The sequence below is a fragment of the Rhinoderma darwinii genome, chromosome 3 (genome assembly GCF_050947455.1).
Source record: "Rhinoderma darwinii isolate aRhiDar2 chromosome 3, aRhiDar2.hap1, whole genome shotgun sequence".
Taxonomy (NCBI): Eukaryota; Metazoa; Chordata; class Amphibia; order Anura; family Rhinodermatidae; genus Rhinoderma; species Rhinoderma darwinii.
In genome coordinates, this window is record NC_134689.1 from 249,758,561 (window position 1) to 249,779,018 (window position 20,458).

Sequence of the window (20,458 nt, forward strand, 5' to 3'; positions counted from 1 at the left end):
ATCATGGTCGGGCTAGCACTGGAAGTAAGGATTTTGCTACTGGAGACACATCACGTGACCAGCGCTGAAATCGGGTGTTAGAAGATTAAATCAAAACGCAAGTATATTACAAATTACATTATTTTTATATGTGCAGTGAAATAGAGATCTGTTAATTGCTTCCGGAAAACCTCTTTAAAGTTTAAAAATAAAAAAGTTTTAAAAAAAATTAAGTAATGTTAAATAAAAAAAAAATACACACATTTTTAAACAACATTGAAATAAGTCTTAGTACATAAAATATACACATATTCGGTATCGTCGTGACCGTAATAAGAAATTTATAGCGTCATTTATAAAGTTTACGCTGTTCTAAAATAAAATCTGCTTTCTTTCACTTATTAATGTGAGGCATGAGGTATTATGAAATTTGAACCTCCATGTGCCTCACATTTAATAGTGATTAACCCCCATCATGTACCTCACACATTAACCCAATGTTGTCCATTATGACTGAGAAACATGATGGAGTTAATTACTATTAATGTGAGGCACATGGAGGTTCAAAATTCATCACACCTCGTGCCTCACATCAGAAAATTGAATAACTTTTTTTTTCATTATTGTCGGAAAAGTATCGTTTTGGTATCGAGTATCGTAATACTACACGAAGTATCGGTATCGAAGTCCAAATTCTGGTATCGTGACCAAATGTTCACACGTGGGCTTTTCTGTGGACGATTCTTATCCCACTGTATTAGAGTACTTTCCCCTTCTGTCATTACACAACACAGAGGTGTGACTATAGGAGGAACATATGAGGAGAAAAGAGCAGGGGAGGGCTTGTGTATACATTTATACAAAAAATTCAGCTTTGTAAAATCAAATTGGCTGACAACTGCAACTTCCTTTTCTCATTTGCACTAAAGAAGAGCAGCTATAGAGCACTATGGCAATACTATGCAGACTAAGAACAGAAATATTCATGCAGATCTGTACGTTTTATTATTTAGGTGAGACACACTTTAATTTGGAGAATTTCTATTTCACTAATTTGATCTTCAGGTATCAAACTGGTTACATGCACAAGCCAGCCAGCGACACGTGCATACTAACAATGGATATTTAGGCCGTACCCCATTCCTCAGCATGTAATAATCCAGGGTCCTGCCAGCCTCCAGCCAGATTCCTTTCCTCGGATCTTCATCAGATAAGAAAAGACCAAAGTCGAATGCTGTGGGCAAAATGAAGAGGTCAACTCAGAGAGGCTCTGGGGTATGTGCCCAGTAGTTGAACACAGCACAACAAAGCACTGTTCACATGAACAAGAACTTCCATTGTACAAGACAGACACACATTATCAACAATGGAACCATATGAAAAAGTCATAAATATACAGGGTGAAAGCACTTAGCCGCATAACACCACAAATCTGCTCCAGCTAGAACGATAACCACAAGTCCATAAATTCTTTGCCATAAATTAAAAACGTAGGACAGTGAGAAAATGATTCATATTAACGCATAATGGATTGGGATGAAACTTTTTTTTTTTTTTTTAAATGGGTGTAAATACCTTGGCCAGTCTGAGCCTCTAGGACCCTTTCACGGATGATCCGGCAGGCATCATAGACCGCAGTGGACGGCTCAAATTGCATGGTCTTGACAACATTGCACTGCCGTACACAGATCTTTAGCGACAGGGCAACCATGGTGACTGATAACTGGACACTCTGAAAACAATAAATACAGTTATTAGAACAGACATCTGTGTGCTATTTTATATGTCAAACATAATAGTCCACATCCCTAAAGTACAATACATTTTATAAACTGTATCAATATACATGAAGTATTAACATTAAATGCATAAAACTGTATATACAATCCTGTATACATGGAATATATTGACTCAAAGCATCCATAGCTTGTAACATGGACATGACAATGCTATTTTTATTATATGATATTTATATAGCACCAATATATTTCTCAGCACTGTGCACAGAATGTATTCACTTTGATTGGTTATTTTGCCTAGTGGGGCTCATAATTGAATGCTTTCCATTGGTTTAAAGCCCTACTCGCATTACATTTATGCTCGCCGCTGAGCGCGTAAAAAAAAATAAAAAAATATTAGAATATATTCCTCAGCTTATCCATTGACCTCAATGGGCCAAACGTAGTAAAAAAATAAAAGTAAAAAAAATAAAAGTGTAAGAGTATATTTTTGACTACGTATGACTGCCATTACGTAGACATACGACTTTTTTTGGAGGAATGACTAGCGGAGTCTACCACGCCTCCAACTAAACATATACTCTACGTATACATTGTTTTAAATGTAATCCTTTACATTTGCACATGTTAAAACGTAAACTTTTTTTAGCCCTTTTTACTAGAAAAAGAAAGATGTTTTACCATTTAACATTTATGTTAAACATATACACAAACGAATACTGATAACTTTAACAAACTATAGACTCAAGCATTAGAACGGCATACAGGGCCTAAGGTAGTTTCCAGTATATCTCACAGTTATATGATAAAGATTTAGAGACACTACTCTAGATAATGCATGGAAGACCATAGTATTGGTCCCAACAAGTACAGTGCCTATTGAAAGTATCCCCCCCCCCCCCCACTTGTTTTTTTTTCTGTTTTGTTGCATTACAGCCTAGAAATAAAGTGTATTTTTGGGGGTATTTACAATTTGATTTACATAACACGCCTACCACTTTGTGTACATTAAAAATATATTTTGCACCTTCAAACAATAATTAAGACAAAAAACTGAGAACTTTAATGTGCATAAATAATCACCCCCTAAAATTCAATAGTTTGCGGGGCCGCCTTTTGCTGCAATTACAGATGTAAGTCTCTCGGGTTATGTCTCGATTAGCTTAAAGAGGCTCTGTCACCAGATTTTACCACCTCTATCTGCTATTGCAGCAGATCGGCGCTGCAATGTAGATTACAGTAACGTTTTTATTTTTAAAAAACGAGCATTTTTGGCCAAGTTATGACCATTTTTGTATTTATGCAAATGAGGCTTGCAAAAGTACAACTTGGCGTGTTTACAGTAAAAGTACAACTGGGCGTGTATTATGTGCGTACATCGGGGCGTGTTTACTACTTTTACTAGCTGGGCGTTAGGAATGGGAGTGTATGATGCTGACGAATCAGCATCATCCACTTCTGTTCGTTAACACCCAGCTTCTGGCAGTGCAGACACACAGCGTGTTCTCGAGAGATCACGCTGTGACGTCACTCACTTCCTGCCCCAGGTCCTGCATTGTGTCGGCCACATCGGCACCAGAGGCTACAGTTGATTCTGCAGCAGCATCAGCGTTTGCAGGTAAGTAGCTACATCGACTTACCTGAAAACGCCGATGCTGCTGCAGAATCAACTGTAGCCTCTGGTGCCGATGTGTCCTCGCTCGTCCGACACGATGCAGGACCTAGGGCAGGAAGTGAGTGACGTCACAGCGTGATCTCTCGGGAACACGCTGTGTGTCTGCACTGCCAGAAGCTGGGCGCTCTGAAGAGAAGTGGATGATACTTCTCGTCAGAACGCCCAGCTAGTAAAAGAAGTAAACACACCCAGATGTAACACACATAATACACGCCCAGTTGGACTTTAGCAAGCCTCATTTGCATAAATACAAAAATGGTCATAACTTGGCCAAAAATACTCTTTTTTAAAAAATAAAAACGTTACTGTAATCTACATTGCAGCGCCGATCTGCTGCAATAGCAGATAGGGGTTGCAAAATCTGGTGACAGAGCCTCTTTAACACATCTAGACACTGGGATTTTTGTCTATTCTTCCAAACAAAATTGCCCCAACTCCTTCATGTCAGATGGGTCGCGCTGATCTACAGCAGCCTACAAATCATGCCACAGATTCTCTATTGGATTGCGGTCTGGGCTTTGACCAGGTCATTCCAAGACATTATAAGGGTATGTTCACACGTAGTCAACAAAAACGTCTGAAAATCCAGAGCTGTTTTCAAGGGAAAACAGACCCTGCTTTTCAGACGTTTTTTTTCCAACTCGCATTTTTCGCGGCGTTTTTCGCGCCGTTTTCGCGGCGTTTTTCGCGCCGTTTTTTACGTCCGTTTTTGGAGCTGTTTTCATTGGAGTCTATGAGAAAACAGCTCCAAAAACGTACAAAGAAGTGTCCTGCACTTCTTTTGACGAGGCTGTATTTTTACGCGTCGTCGTTTGACAGCTGTCAAACGACGACGCGTAAGGGTATGTTCACACGGCCAAATTTCAGACGTATACGAGGCGTATTATGCCTCGTTTTATGTCTGAAAATAGGGCTACAATACGTCGGCAAACATCTGCCCATTCATTTGAATGGGTTTGCCGACGTACTGTGCAGACGACCTGTTATTTACGCGTCGTCGTTTGACAGCTGTCAAACGACGACGCGTAAAAATACAGCCTCGGCAAAAGAAGTGCAGGACACTTCTTTGGACGTTTTTGGAGCTGTTTTCTCATAGACTCCAATGAAAACAGCTCCAAAAACGGACGTAAAAAACGCCGCGAAAACGGCGCGAAAAACGCCGCGAAAAACGCGAGTTGGTCAAAAAACGTCTGAAAAGCAGGGTCTGTTTTCCCTTGAAAACAGCTCTGGATTTTCAGACGTTTTTGTTGACTACGTGTGAACATACCCTAAATAACAGGTCGTCTGCACAGTACGTCGGCAAACCCATTCAAATGAATGGGCAGATGTTTGCCGACGTATTGGAGCCGTATTTTCAGACGTAAAACGAGGCATAATACGCCTCGTATACGTCTGAAATTTGGCCGTGTGAACATACCCTAAATGTTTCCCCTTAATACACTCCAGCGTTAGAGCTGTATGTTTAAGGCCATTGTCCTGCTGGAAGGTGAACCTCTGACCCAGGCGCAAATATCTGGCAGACAAACAGGTTTTTCACAAGAATTGCCCTGTATTTACTGCCATCCATCATTCCTGACCATTGCCCAGTCCCTGACGATAAAAAAACATCCACATAGCATGATACTACCACCACCATGCTTCACTGTGGGAATGGTGTTCTTCGGGTGATGGGAAGTGTTAAATCAATATAAATGATAGTCAAAAAATAAAACTTAAGTCTCATCTGACCGAAGAACCTTCTTCCATGTGTTTGGGGAGTGTGCCACATGCTGTTTGGTGAACTTAAAACGTGATTTTTTTTTAATGTTTTCTTTAAAGGGAACCTGTCACCAGCATTTCACCTATTAAACCAGCACTGCCTGGTGGTAGTGGGTGAAAAATCATTTCTATATAACGTATAATTGTCTTCTTAGTCGGCTCCGTAGCTTTACTATTCAGCTTTTTAGTGTTCCCACATCGTATGCTAATGAGCATAAGAGAGTCGTATCTTAGTTTGAAAAGTGCCATATCTTCATTCCTTAAAGGGAACCTGCCACCAGCATTTCACCTATTAAACTTTACTCACCCCTCACTGGCCACTGCTATCAAAAGTTCATTGCCATTATCCCCTCTCCTAAACTCCTCCTCCGAATGTAAATAATGGTCCGCCTTTTATAGTAATAATCCGGTGTCCCATTGTACGCACACCCCAGAAGAGGACATCAATGCACAAGCGCAGGATTTTGTGTGCTGGGAAGGCGAGGAACTGTCAATCATAAGTAAGGAGGCGCGGTAAACTCGGAAAGACTTGAGGAATGAAGATATGACTCTTTTCAAACGAAGATATGACTCTCTTATGCTCATTAGCATACGGTGTGGGAACACTAAAAAACGAAATACTAAAGCTACAGAGCCGACTAAGACGACAATTATAGGTTATATAGAAATGATTTTTTACCCACTACCACCAGGTATTGCTGGTTTAATAGGTGAAATGCTGGTGACAGGTTCCCTTTAAGTTTTTCCGGGTTTACCCCGCCTCCTTACTTTTGATTGACAGCTCCTCGCCTTCCCCCAGCACACAATATCCCGCGCTTGTGCATTGATGTCTTCTAGGGTGTGCGCACAAAGGGACACCGGATTATTATGATAAAAGGCGCAAAATGTTTGCAGACCGTTATTTACAGTCAGAGGAGTAGTTTAGGAGGGGGATAATGGCAATGAACTTTTTATAGCAACGGCCAAAGTTCTATAGGCGAAATGCTGGTGACAGGTTCCCTTTAAACACAGGCTTATTTTCTGGCCTCACTTATTTAAAGAGGCTCTGTCACCACATTATAAGTGCCCTATCTCCTACATAATCTGATCGGCGCTGGAATGTAGATAACAGCAGTGGTTTTTATTTTGAAAAACGATAATTTTTGAGCAAGTTATGAGCAATTTTAGATTTCGTTTCTTAATGCCCAACTGGGCGTGTTTTTACTTTTAACCAAGTGGGTGTTGTAAAGAAGTGTATGAGGCTGACCAATCAGTGACCAATCAGTGTCCTACACTTCTCATTGTTCCAGCCCAGCATGATCCACAGCACAGTGAGATTGTGCAGTGAAGGAAGCTGGGCTGGAACAATGAGAAGTGTATGTCACTGATTGGTCACTGATTGGTCACTGATTGGTCAGCGTCATACACTTCTTTACAACACCCACTTGGTTAAAAGTAAAAACACGCCCAGTTGGGCATTAAGAAACGAAATCTAAAATTGCTCATAACTTGCTCAAAAATGATCGTTTTTCAAAATAAAAACCACTGCTGTAATCTACATTACAGCGCCGATCAGATTATGTAGGAGATAGGGCATTTATAATCTGGTGACAGAGCCTTTTTAACTAAATTATGTGACTTCTAGAAATGGGGTTTCATACAAAATGGTTTCTATTTATAATTTTGTTTGACCCCTTCCCAACATCCGCTGTATATATAGAACAAAGTTAACGTGTCATTTTTACCGCACGGTGTACATCGTAAAAACTAAGCCCAAAAAACAATGGAGGAGTCAATGTGTTTTTCCTATTCCACCAGGTTCCCAGTACATTATATGGTAAAATAAATAGTTCAGTGAAAAACTCGTCCCACAAAAAACAAGCCCTCATAAGGCTATAAAAATCGACAGAAAAAACTAAAAAAATTATGGCTTTTGGCAGGCGGGGACTAAAAAGCAAAAATGAAATTCCCAAAAAATGGCTGCGGAGGGAAGGGGTTATACAAGGTATTTTTTTCATCATTTCATCGTAATGCAACAAAACTGAAAAAAAACAGAAAGGGGTAAATCCTTTTGCAAAGGAACTGTGCAGCATTTGGGCCTTTACAATGCCGTCCAATGTAACATTGAGCAGCTGCAATAAAATGTGTCAACACTGCACTTTGATCATCAGTAACGCTGCACAATGTGTAACCGTATCTCACTGCAGTCTCCATTACAGTAGAACTGATCATGCTACAGAGATAGGGACAGAACAGAGCCACGGAGAAAAAATATGGTGGAAGATACAAGTAGATAAACCAGGAGAAAATGAAACCGCAGGGCCAGGAGCCTGATGAGAGATAAGACCTCAAGAAGATAAAAGGAGAAGTGCACTGGAAATGTCACTAGAGGAGGACAGAGATCGCAGGGATTGTGAAGAGGGAAAAGAAAACTACTCCTCAGACTGGATTGTAGATTCAACATAGTCACAGCTTGAGCGAGACGGTAGTATCTAAAAGTCACAGTAATAAGTAGTATGATCGGTCTGTGACCTTATGATGAGCGCTGTAACAGTGTACCAGAAAATCACAACGCACCTTCTGCTCTGGGAAAGACTCCAAGAAAAAGTGAATTTAACAAGAAGCACATGCCGCTCTAGTTACCATTCAAGGGCACATGCCACATCAGTGCCACCAGTTCTGTCAGTGTCTTATTAGGAGCCATTTGCGATCAGCCTATTTGAGCAATTTTACAATTTTTTTTTGTGTTCAGTCTAAAAGGCCTATGAACCCCATGACAAAAGTAAGTCCTCAGGAATACGGTCATAGTACGGGTCCATAATGTACAGATCTGTAATACGAGGCCCATAGCCTTTTACAAGCCGCAAACTGTAACTGCACATCAGATTTCCTATGTTTCTTCTGATTCCTTATGAATTTGTGAAAAAATGGTGGCAGGCAGGATTGCAAGCATATTCCAGAGGTATTCTCAATTAGAGGCAGTGTTGGACCATCCATTATTGGATCTAAATTGGGTTCACAAACCACGCAGAAAAAAAAAGCATGTGTGGTTTTACTACGAATTGCTGCGGTTTCGTGGTATTAAGGAGTTTCAACTGAGCTAGCTGCAGAACTGCGGCAATTCATGGTAAAGCTGCATGCGGTTTTTGCCGTCAGGCAACAACTGCAGCACAACCACACGGTCAGAATTATTCACACGGAGTATTTTGCAGGAGGAATATCTGCCTCAAAATTCCGTTTGGAACTTTGAGGCAGATTTTCCTCTCCCTGCACGCCGATTTTCGCGCTGTTTTTCGCCCGCGGCCATTGAGCGCCGCGGGCATAAAACACTGTGAAATACGCTTTCTCTGCCTCCCATTGAAGTCAATGGGAGGTCAGAGGCGTAAACGCCCGAAGATAGGGCATGTCGCTTCTTTTTCCCGCGAGGCAGTTTTACTGCTCGCGGGAAAAAGACGCCGACGCCTCCCATTGAAATCAATGGGAGGCGTTTTCGGGCCGTTTTTGCCGAGTTTTGCAACGCGGTTTCCGCGTCAAAAAACTCGCCAAAATACTCAGTGTGAACATAGCCTAAGCATATATTCACACTGTGTTTGCAGTGCATGTTGGCGCTGTATTTCAGGAGATATTCCTAACGCATCTCCAATGTATGCCACTGTACAGGCATAAAAAAAAAAATAACGTACACCGTGCGGTATTAATTTCTTACTGAATCCCTATATATGGAAAAGTGCAATCCTGCTATTCCATACAGCCAAATAGAAGGTATACCAATGTATACCAGCCCAACGGATGCCGTAAGGGGACTCTAGCGTAATTGTTGCAGATTTTTCTGTCCAGATTTGTGGTCGGAAAATCTGCAGCTTATTACAGTATATTCCACAATCTGTGGAATATTTCTGTGCAGAAATTGACCTGCGGTGTGTATTTTTAAATCCGCAGAATGTCAATTTATGCTGCAGAATTGTTGCGCATTTGTTTCAGATTTTCCCCTTTAAGTTCAATGGGGAAGTAAAAATCAGCAACAAATGGCAAATCCTGAATTTTTTTGCCACTTTCCAATAAAAAATAAATAAATACCATACGGACCTCTACTGGCGCTCCCATAGGGACATGTTCCTGCTCCGCCTGCTGGTCTGTTTTATCACAAGTGACCGCTGCCGCCAGCAAAAACAACTGCATTCCCTCCTCTTTGTAGTAACCTCGTGACTATGTTGCAGTTTTTACGTATTTATTCAATGTGGTAAAACTGGCATACAAAACAGCCACGGATACTCGTCCGCATTTGCTAGCAGTGCTCCCATTATAAAACATGGGAGCAAGGTCCGTAAAATAAAAAAATAGGACTTGTCCTAGATTTTACAGAAGGTTTCTACGGCACGGAAATCTTCCTGTAAATATACGGGAAGATGTCAGATGGCCATAGAAACGAATGGATCCGTAATTACAGACAGTAATTACGGACAAAATCTACGGTCGTGTACATGGGGCCTTACTCCTTGTGTATGGAAATTTTTTTATAATTTACTATTCCAACTGCTGGAAGTCATCTTTAGTGAACTTTCAGTCAAATTTGTAGCAATTCACAAAAATATGGCTAGATTTAAGACCAAATGAGAGAAATATATATTGCGGTATTAGGCAACTGCCTGGGCTCCCATGCGACATTGACTTTGTCATCACAACAACCCCTCTCTATTCTTTATTGATAGGAAAAACTTACGCTGGAATAAAAATCCCAAAGCCTGCTTTTCCATATTACCTGAGCCGCTCCTACTCATAAAAAAGGAATGATTTGGATAATAAAAGCCAACTAGGGAGCGATTGTAAATGGAGATCAATGATATATACAGAAAGGTTTGCCAGCAGGAGTACCGGATTGGTAGGAGTGTACTTTCTTACAGTACATTGGATTGTTAGTTATTATAGGCGTCAGATTGACTCTCTGCATTTGTTCATTTTGTACATACCTTGATAATCAGGAGTCTGTTTCAATGTAAAATAAGAGAAACACAGAATAAAACGAAATACAACTCAGCAGGGCATAAAAGATTAGAAGGTTAACAAAACTTGTCCTATCATAAGTGTGTGTAGAAAGAGAACAATATAACGCTTAACCACAAAAAAACGATAATGGCTGACACAAAAGGGAAAAGGTTACAGGATTAAAGGGCGCCAGAGCTCCAGAAAAGTAGTGGTGAATGAGGGATCACTGCAGGTGTGCACAGAAATAACAAGGGGGAGCAAGCGCCCTTCTCACAAGTCACTGACATTTCATACCATGCACTAAATGGACCGGACAACAGTGCCTGTTTAATGGCGAAGAAATATGCAGATTACCTGCACTTAAATTCCTGAAGCTGATTAGAGTTACACAACAGAGAACAGTCCTATTGACCTGCAACATTCTAAAGTCAAAATGGGATGCGCAGAAATAAAAGAAAATCCCTATTTTTTTTTCACGTCTTGAAAAAAAAATAAAAAATACACGACCAAAATAAGATTTCTACAATACATGGACATAAAAAGGTAGCAGTTCTTTGTTTTCCACTTTCTTATATTTGCCGTTTTTTAAGATATTGTGCACCTTTTCGTAAGACCACACGACATGGTCGTGAAAACTAACGCCGTTCGACAAGACAGCTCAACATGGCTCATTTCCTTCTTTCACAAGGAGCAATGATCGGTTATGTAGAAGGAAGAGTGATCATTACTGCGATCATCCCCATACATTTTCATCATGTCAGCAGCACATCTCCCTGTTTACACAGGGAGATGTTCTGCCGACTAGCGACCATTTTATTGGGCGCATAAACTAGCTGATCAGTCGATGAACGAGCGGTTGCCCGATCGATGGTCCCCGTAAAAGGGCCTTAAAGCTGGCCAAACATTAGTGATTTCAAACGGCGGTTTTGAGAACATCTCGTCGTTTATGGCTGGGTTGTGAAGGTTCGCAGCAGCTCCAATATATACTCCTGACATTGAAATTGGAACACCAAGAAGGGCAAGCCATAAGGTTATGCAAATTTGAGAAGTAGCAGGTGTCGAAGATCTGCAAATTATCAAATTTTCAAGCACCGAGCTCCAATCTGTGGCATGTGGAAGGGAAAAAAAGGCAGAGTGAAAGCAAAGTTTTTTAGCCGCATGAAACCTCAAAAATTGGATCAAGCGGTGTGGGATGATTGTGCGATGCCTCCTGTTAGTTGATGTGGAAGTTATCGCCACTTGTCGCAAACTGAAAGGGACAGAATCCTTGAACAGAGACCTTTGTTTATCACTCCAGCAGATAGCTACGCGCCTAGGTCAAGATGTCAGCACTGTTCTACGTTGCATGTCCCAGAGGTTGGGAGAACATCAACGACCGGGAATGACAGCAAGAGACGCGCATAGACGAACCTCTGCGCGGACAGATCGTCCGATTGGCGTAGTGATCCATTCTATACTGCAAGTGAAATTGGACATCACATCCCAAGCCTAGGACGGCAACCAGTGTCAACACAAATCATCAGTAGGCGTTTGCACAACATTGGGCTACAAGCCGGACTTCCAGCTACAGGTTTTCCATTGACCACACGGCACCGCTCTCAAAAGGTTATCATGGTGCACAGCAAGACGGCAATGGAGGTCTATCCTCTTCAGCGATGAGTACAGCTTTTTTTCTTGGATGCTATGATAGCCAGAGATTGGTCTGAAGACCACATCGGCAATGCCATGAAGAGGCCTTCACAAGAGAACGTCACACCGGTGTTACTCCCAGGATTATGGTGTGCTGTGGTATAATGTATGGTAGCCAGACCCCTCTAGTCTTCATTTCAGGTACATTAACAGCTCTGGCAATACAATGATTTGGTTGTGGAATCAGTGGTATGGCCATTTCTCCCAAGTGTCCCAGAAGCAATTTTGGACAAAGCCAGGTATGTTGCGCGTGCTACTGTGAGAATGTGGTACCATGGCCAGCAGCATCTCCGGACTTGTCTCCGATCAAGCACATCTGGGACATCATTTGTCGGCAATTGAAAAGGGAGCTGCGTAACCCCATTGATAGCATGCCACGGCGTACAAGTGTGGGTATTTCTGCGCATGGCACTCACTCGATACGGACTAAAATCAAGAAATTTTGAATATTTTGTTTCCATTTTTCTATCATTGCATATCATTAACATGTCTATCAATCTTAAGATTTCCACAATTCCAAAACTGTTCCTTCTTGGTGTTGCAATTTCAATGTTGAGGAGTGTAGTAAGAAACTTTGTTCACCCGTGCAATGTTTCTGCTCCACTGAGCCTTTCTCATGCAGGGAAAGGCTTAGTGGAGCTGAACCGTTGCATGGGTAAATAAAGTTCCAAACTATTTTAGATGTGCCTGTGGTTTATAGCAAGGGACTGTTGGATCGAGTCCTGTGAGGCTTGATTAATTTTTTCACAGGCATCAGTCTTCAGTAGGTGTCTGTCACGCTTGTTCATGTTCCGAAAAAGTGGCGAGAGTTTCAGAACATTTTTTGCCGTCTAAAAACTCTAGTGTATGGAAAGTTATAAGTTCGCATATGATACATTTTTCATTCACTCAACAGTTTTCTTTTGACCCCCACAGTCTACAGCGGTGGCGGCCATTTTTGCAAAAATGTACATGCAGTAAGCATACCTCTAGTGGCAGATGCAGATGGCTAGCATTTTATGTGAAGGGAAGCAGGGATCCACAAAGATATATAATAAAATTAATCACCACAGAATTTTGGACCTAAACAGAAAATGATCTTCATAGTTAGAGGTACAATTTCACTATGCACAACTAGTAGGACTTGTGGCACTTTTAGTACTTTTGTGTTCTTCACAATTTAAAATGTTTAATATGGTAGTTTAGATACAGCAGAAAAAGGGTGAAATCTTTTTTTTAAAAAAATCTGTGACAAATAAACAACGCTGGATATTTAACTTTGCAGCAGAAAAATCCGATACGCACGAATTGATTTTGAAAATCCCATTCACATCTATTGAACTGTATATTGTTGAGGATTTCCGGTGTAGAATCTGTAATTTATCGCCACGTATGAACATGTATAAAAGTAGTACTTGAGTAATGCATGGGCCGGGTGTGTGACTAATCATTGATAGTGTCCCAGCCAGTGCTGATCTGAGGGATGGATGTTGGCACAGTACAGCTGTTTCTTGGATTCTTCCATAAGGTCTGAACTTGGCCTGAGCCTCTGTAAAAATGCAGCTGTTGTAAATGCTTCATCATGGCTGAGATCTGCAGTGTATAACGTATCAATAGCGACTGCAGTCACATAGATACCATGGTCCATGCCAAACAGCATCTCAACTATATAACCAGGACTTTTAGAATAATGATCAGGGATATGACAAGAGCACATCACATGATGGAGTATAACCAACACTGGACTCCTAGACGAGAGACATCTGAGTGGGAGCGTTTTTGCTCGTCTCAAAAAAACAAAAACAAAAAAAATGTAAAAAGCCATTTCACCCTAAAAAAATAAAAATCCCAAGTAAATATCAGCACATAAGAAATGGATTCATATACTTCTCAACAACTTTATGTGTATCTGTACCCGGAAAGCTAGGGGACTGCCAATTTGGCTCCAAAACCAGTCACCACTGGTCAGTCCAAATCGGTCATTGTACATTTTATTGTAGATCCACTAGAAAGCTAGATAATAAAAATTCATGAAAATGTCATTTAAAAGCACAATTCTATTCCCAGGTCTGAGAGATAGACTATTCATAAGGTCTAAGGAGACGCTACGCCTGTGATTAACCTACTTCCATGTTAATCTGGCTGTTGGAGGCCTATAATGCAGCCATTCGGCATATGTGACAATTACAGATCTTTGTATAGAATTACATGTCGTTTCTTGGCATCTATATAAAAAAAATAGAAGCGTACAAAGACCTCACGTAACTACTGTATAACAATACGTTTCTATTTTTTGTCTCTGTACAGTATAACGTGACAACAGCTGCTGTCAGAATCCAGCTGCTTCTTATTAAAATTGCAATGACTAGTTATCCTGGTGGAGCTCAGATCATTTTCTAACAATATTCAGATTTTAAGGTGTAACCATGACCATGTCCTAGTCCCACGACATGTGGAATTAAAACAGCTGCTTCTGCCTTCAAATTCTACATGAGGAATTCAATCTGCCTGCAGAAACCTCTCCCAGGCTGAACCTACAAAACATAGGGAGTGTCGACCCGTGAGAGGTGAAAAGGGCTCTGGGAGTGCCCCCAATGCAACTAGCCAGAAGTCCAAGCCTGCCACTGGCTGTAACTCTTTCACTGCTGGCACATAAGTCATGAGCTTCCGTTACTCTTCTTTCCACCATGGACATGCACACAATATATAGTCAGTGCGGAGTAAAACAATCTTCACTACATAGCACAACCTTCTGGAAATGTAATTCCCAGAGGAAACCATTGGAATTATTTTCTGGTCATGATTTATACTCTGTAGCTGAGTCACTGGCTAATCCTTTTAGGCAAATGTATGGACATAATTCATTGTGTCCATCTATTACTATGGAAGACACATGTGGCCAATGTGAATATTATCTGCACAAGCAAAACTGTACACATGGGATTCATTGTGAGCTCTAATGTATGGACATGTGATGGCGGCGATATAAATAACCAAAAATAAATAAATCACGTTTAGAAAATGGCAGAGAAGTTATTAGCAGCAATACAGCAATGGGATTTCCATAGGAAAACCCTTTTTGATATTCCCTGGTATGGTAGTGCTCACTAACAAAGTCCTGCACAGCGCAGCTCTGGGGGATCGCCAATTGTTTATTGAAAAGAAAAGCCATTCATTTCACCTGGCACCATGTCATTCTTTATTTTCTATGCAGCAAGGCAATTACACCGTGGGCACCCTGACTAGAACAGCTGATAGCACAGATGCCAGAGGCAGGACCAAACACTTACGGCATGTCTAATAGATGGGATTTTGATCTCTCATCTACAAAAATAAGTTTCCAAAGATCCCACACAAAAAAGTGATGCATTATTTTACTTTGTCCCATCAATGCTGTAGGTGTGAAGCCCAATTGAGAGGATAGAGGTCACTATGAACCCAGTCGCATGACTTGTGCAGTACGCCAATAAAAGCACAAATTTTAGATGAAATCTATCTTTAGAAAGCTTTACAAGGCTGATTTCATCGGACACGCAGGATTTTAGAAAGGATTCCCGTGAAGAGGTGGGTCACACGCTTTGTGTTTGTTCTGCGCAGACTGTGATAATTTCACTGCATGTCCTAATAGGATTAGGCCAGGTCTGGTGCACTCCCTAGACACTCACGAGCACTGGATCCCCATTTTGACTGGCCCAGGACCATGTAAATCAAAGGGATTAATTTAATGATGATACAGCTATCATCTGTCATTAATCACAGGCATTTTCATTTCTAGTAGTAAAACTTCAAAAAAGCTGCGGACATTAAGACATTAAAAATTAAAGTAAATAAAGGAATAGGAAGGAGTTATATAAAATACACACTATGCACAAAGCATGTGCTCTATGAAGCCTCGACATGAGGAGTCAGTAATCCAATAATATCAATCAACCCTGAGTTGATATCTCTGGATCGGCACAAGGTCGGAAGTTAAAGGGGTATTAACAGAATTAATAAATATCACCTATGCAGAATAGGTGAAGATTGTCTGTTCACTGGGGCTCCACTGTTGGACCCCGCCCAATTGCCTCAACCTTCCCGTTTCTTTTCACTGCTCGACAGGCAGTGAGGAGGACATTGAATGGAGCGCGGGTGAAGCATGCACGCTGACGCTCCATTCAGAGTCTATGGGAATGACGGAAACAGCTGAGTACAGCAATCAGCAGTTCCCGTTAGTCTCATGGACATTGAATGGAGCGGCATGCTCGACCACTCCTCGATTGTAGCTCCTCTTTATTGTGGGAGAGCAAAAACGGGGTGGGGGGTTTGGAACCCGTTTTCGTGATCGATGGGGGTCACGCAGTGATGGTGAAATTAAGGGTTCCAACACCCCCTATCACCTATCCTGTAACGCTCTAATCTGGTACAAGCCCTTTAAAGTGTAATGTCAAGTTAACGCGCAAGAAAAAAAAATATTTGCAACTCGTAAGAATTATGGTGCAATGTTTGACTCAACTTTTTCTAGGACAATGTTTGCTATTCAGGGCTATTTCTAGGGAATAATGACGGACTGATCTGGTGGCTGGGTTTTCCGAAAACGGTAGAGCGTGCCCTTTTTCAGAATGTAAGTTAAGGAAACCGCATAGCACAGCGAGCTACGATGTTTCCGTAGCTTACGAGTTCTGGAAATAGCATAGCTCGCTGTGCATAGATGTTTCCGAAACGCTCATTCACTTCTACAGAGGTTAAGAAAACAGCCTAGCAAAGCATGCCTGGCTGTTTACAGAAAACCCGGCTACGGGATCGCGGTTAGGGGGCCCCATGCTAGAGATAGGTGTGGGTTCCAGAGTTGGGACCTGCATCTGTCGAACATTTATGGCATATCCGCTTAAGCTTAATGTTTAACTGGTTCCCGACCGCGCCATAGAACCCTTAAACCCTTAATCCTTAAAACCCGCGCCATAGACTTTTTACGGTGCGAGTTTTAACTGAATATCGGGTCTCCGGCTGTCAGTGACCCTGAGAAGAGGATAGAAGCAGCTTTCGTTGCTTCTGTCTTATCCGATCTCTTTTACACACCGCTCAATGCGCACTGTGTATAGGAATATAGGCAGCGGCCGCGCCGCTGTTTCTATTGCTCCCGGTGTTCAAGTGACTGGTCACGTGATCGCCGGGTGCCGTTAGTGCCAGACTGCTGCTGGGTCTTACTAGACCCAGCACAGCCCTATTAGTGACAATAGTATCTATGAGGGGGCTGATTTTCACTGTAAGGGTATGTTCACACAGCCTATTTACGGACGTAATTCGGGCGTTTTGAACCCCCGAATTACGTCCGAAATTACGGCTTGAAAGCGTTGACAAACATCTGCCCATTGAAAGCAATGGGCTGACGTTTGTCTGTTCACACGAGGCGTATATTTACGCGTCGCTGTCAAAAGACGGCGCGTAAATAGACGCCCGCGCCAAAGAAGTGTCATGTCTTCAGAAGGAAAACCAGCTCGTTACGTCCGTAATGGACGCGGCGTTCAAGCGCCTGCACGTGCCGTTACGGCTGAAATGACGGGGCTGTTTTCTCCTGGAAACAGCCCCGTAATTTCGGCCGTTACGGACGCTGCCGTGTGAACATACCCTAACTGGGGCTGCTGTGCAGCCCCATTTACAGTGGAAAAAGATTGCGTAAAAGAAAGAAAAAATATATATAAAGTTCCCCAAAGGTCTTTTTTGACCTTTGAGGGACAGAACATAATAATAAAAAAATTAAAAGTAAAGTAAAGTGCAAAAAAAAGAAATAATAAATACAAATAAAATACCCACCCCAAAAAACCCGTCCGTCCCCCCCCCCGCCGCCAATCATTGTCGTAACGCTAGCCCGGACCCAATTACCCTAATATAGACATGTAATATATTAAAATTTACGGTAGACAATGACGATCACAAAAGGTGTATTTTAGGGTAAAACTATGTTACCAAAAAAAAATAGCTGAAAAGTAAAAAAAAAGTAATTTTTTTACTATTTTCAAACTTTAAGAATAAAAATTCTAAAATAGCAAAAAGGATGTGTATAAAAATGATAAAAAAAAAAAGAAACCTGCATTGTCTACTGAAACAATCGCAAAAATCACGTCGTTGGCCCAACAAATAAAAAAGCTATAGCCATTTAACGAACGCGTGATAAAAATGGCTAAACGGTGTCTGGTCCTGAGGGCTCAAAATAGCCCGGTCCTGAAATGGTTAAAGAGGCTCTGTCACCAGATTTTGCAACCCCTATCTGCTATTGCAGCAGATAGGCGCTGCAATGTAGATTACAGTAACGTTTTTATTTTAAAAAAACTAGCATTTTTGGCCAAGTTATGACCATTTTTGTATTTATGCAAATGAGGCTTGCAAAAGTACAACTGGGCGTGTTGAAAAGTAAAAGTACAACTGGGCGTGTATTATGTGCGTACATCGGGGCGTGTTTACTACTTTTACTAGCTGGGCGTTGTGCATAGAAGTATCATCCACTTCTCTTCAGAACGCCCAGCTTCTGGCAGTGCAGACACAGCCGTGTTCTCAAGAGATCACGCTGTGACGTCACTCACAGGTCCTGCATCGTGTCGGACGAGCGAGGACACATCGGCACCAGAGGCTACAGATGATTCTGCAGCAGCATCAGCGTTTGCAGGTAAGTAGCTACATCGATTTACCTGCAAACGCCGATGCTGCTGCAGAATCAACTGAAGCCTCTGGTGCCGACACGATGCAGGACCTGTGAGTGACGTCACAGATCTGCACTGCCAGAAGCTGGGCGTTCTGAAGAGAAGTGGATGACACTTCTATACACAACGCCCAGCTAGTAAAAGTAGTAAACACGCCCCGATGTACGCACATAATACACGCCCAGTTGTACTTTTACTTTTCAACACGCCCAGTTGTACTTTTGCAAGCCTCATTTGCATAAATACGAAAATGGTCATAACTTGGCCAAAAATGCTTGTTTTTTAAAAATAAAAACGTTACTGTAATCTACATTGCAGCGCCTATCTGCTGCAATAGCAGATAGGGGTTGCAAAATCTGGTGACAGAGCCTCTTTAAGCAGTATCCAGGGGTGGGATTCAAATTTTTAACAACAGGTTCCCTATTTTGCGGACATACGCCCCAGGGGGGCAGGGGTGTCAAGATGTTTTACGATGTATTGCTATTTTAATAGTAAAATAAAACAATTACGATATGCTAAATACATCCCATAGTAAAGTGGACACTAAATAAAGAAATTCCCTGTCCAGAATGTTTAACTGGCTTTCCACACCATCTATATAATTACATAAGCGTACATACCTACCAACCCACACTCATATTAAAACGCCCATTACGTATAGACCTATATGCGCACATTCAATATCCTAGGCGTGCTCAGCCCATTTAGTTAGGCTGTCAACTGTGAGAAGGGTGGAGGACAGTGCGTCGTGCGCAGTAAGCGGTGACAAATCTCCCGGCTAATGCACAGTTACAGTGCCAGGACCAAGCTCAGTACATATATACACAGCACCAGAACCAAGCTCAGTACATATATGCTGCACGAGAACGCTCACTACATAAATACAGCACGAGAACCAAGCGCTGTACATAAATATAGGACCAGAAAAGAGGTCAGTACATGTATACAGCACCAGAACCGAGCTCAGTATATTATATACACATATATATATATATACACACATATATATATATATATATATATATACATATACACACACACACACACACACACACACACACACACACACACACACTACCAGCACCAAGCTCAGTACATATATACACCAGACCCAAGCTCAGTACATAAATACAACACCAGGCCCAAGCTCAGTACATAAATTGCACTGACCTTGGCTCTGGTGTTGTATTTATACACTGACCTTGGTTCTGATGCTGTGTATATGTACAAAGCTTTGTTGTAGTGAGGTATATATATATATATATATATGTACAGAGCTTTGTTGTGGTACTGTATATATGTACAGAGCTTGGTTCTGGTGCTGTATTTCTATGCGGAGCTTGGTTCTGGAGTTGTATATATGTCCTAAGCTTCTCTTTGGTGCATATATATATATATGTACTGCGCTTGGTTGTTATGATGTATACAACTCCAGAACCAAGCTCAGTACATAAATACAGAACAAGCATAAATACAGATCAGCACAGAGATCATTTGCAAATGCAGTTTAACCCCTGTCATATAAGTTTATACGGCATAAAACTACAGCTCCCAGTATAGCCAGGATGGTAAGGATATGCTGGGAGATGCGGTTTCACAAAAAAACAACAATACACCCATCATCTCGCTGCAGATCATACAGTGACTACAGTACTACTGATCAGTCACAGGGAGAATAAACATTTACATTTAGTGACTCACCGGTGACAGCTTCTCAGATTGGAGTTATTCTTTTTCTCTTTTTTTCCCCATTTGGTCCAGACCTCTATGACTATGCCTCCTGGCCACGACCCATTTCTGCAGAATTTGCCGCTCAGATGTCTTCAGAAGCTCACTTTTCCAACATTTCCACACCTATAAAGAAGATAAAATTCTCATGGTGCCACACTCTACGCCACTAAATATAATAGAACCATACACTGTGCCCCTGAATATAATAGTGCTACACACTGTGTCCCTGAATTTAATAGTACCATACACTCTGCCCCTGAATAAAATTG

At 41.5% G+C, this 20,458-nt stretch overlaps 1 protein-coding gene across 3 annotated transcripts in view; it reads right to left on the bottom strand.

The window, feature by feature from the left end:
• The window catches only part of TLN2 (talin 2), a 218,796-nt gene that overhangs the window by 114,749 nt on the left and 83,589 nt on the right, over positions 1-20,458 (bottom strand). For all 3 annotated transcript variants that reach the window (XM_075857700.1, XM_075857698.1, XM_075857699.1), the window contains 2 exons: positions 1,555-1,711; positions 1,116-1,213 (listed from right to left, as the gene is read on the bottom strand). In XM_075857700.1, coding sequence (XP_075713815.1) covers positions 1,116-1,213; positions 1,555-1,690 — 234 coding nt within the window. In that variant the 5' untranslated portion in view covers positions 1,691-1,711. The remainder of the gene's footprint in view (positions 1-1,115; positions 1,214-1,554; positions 1,712-20,458) is intronic.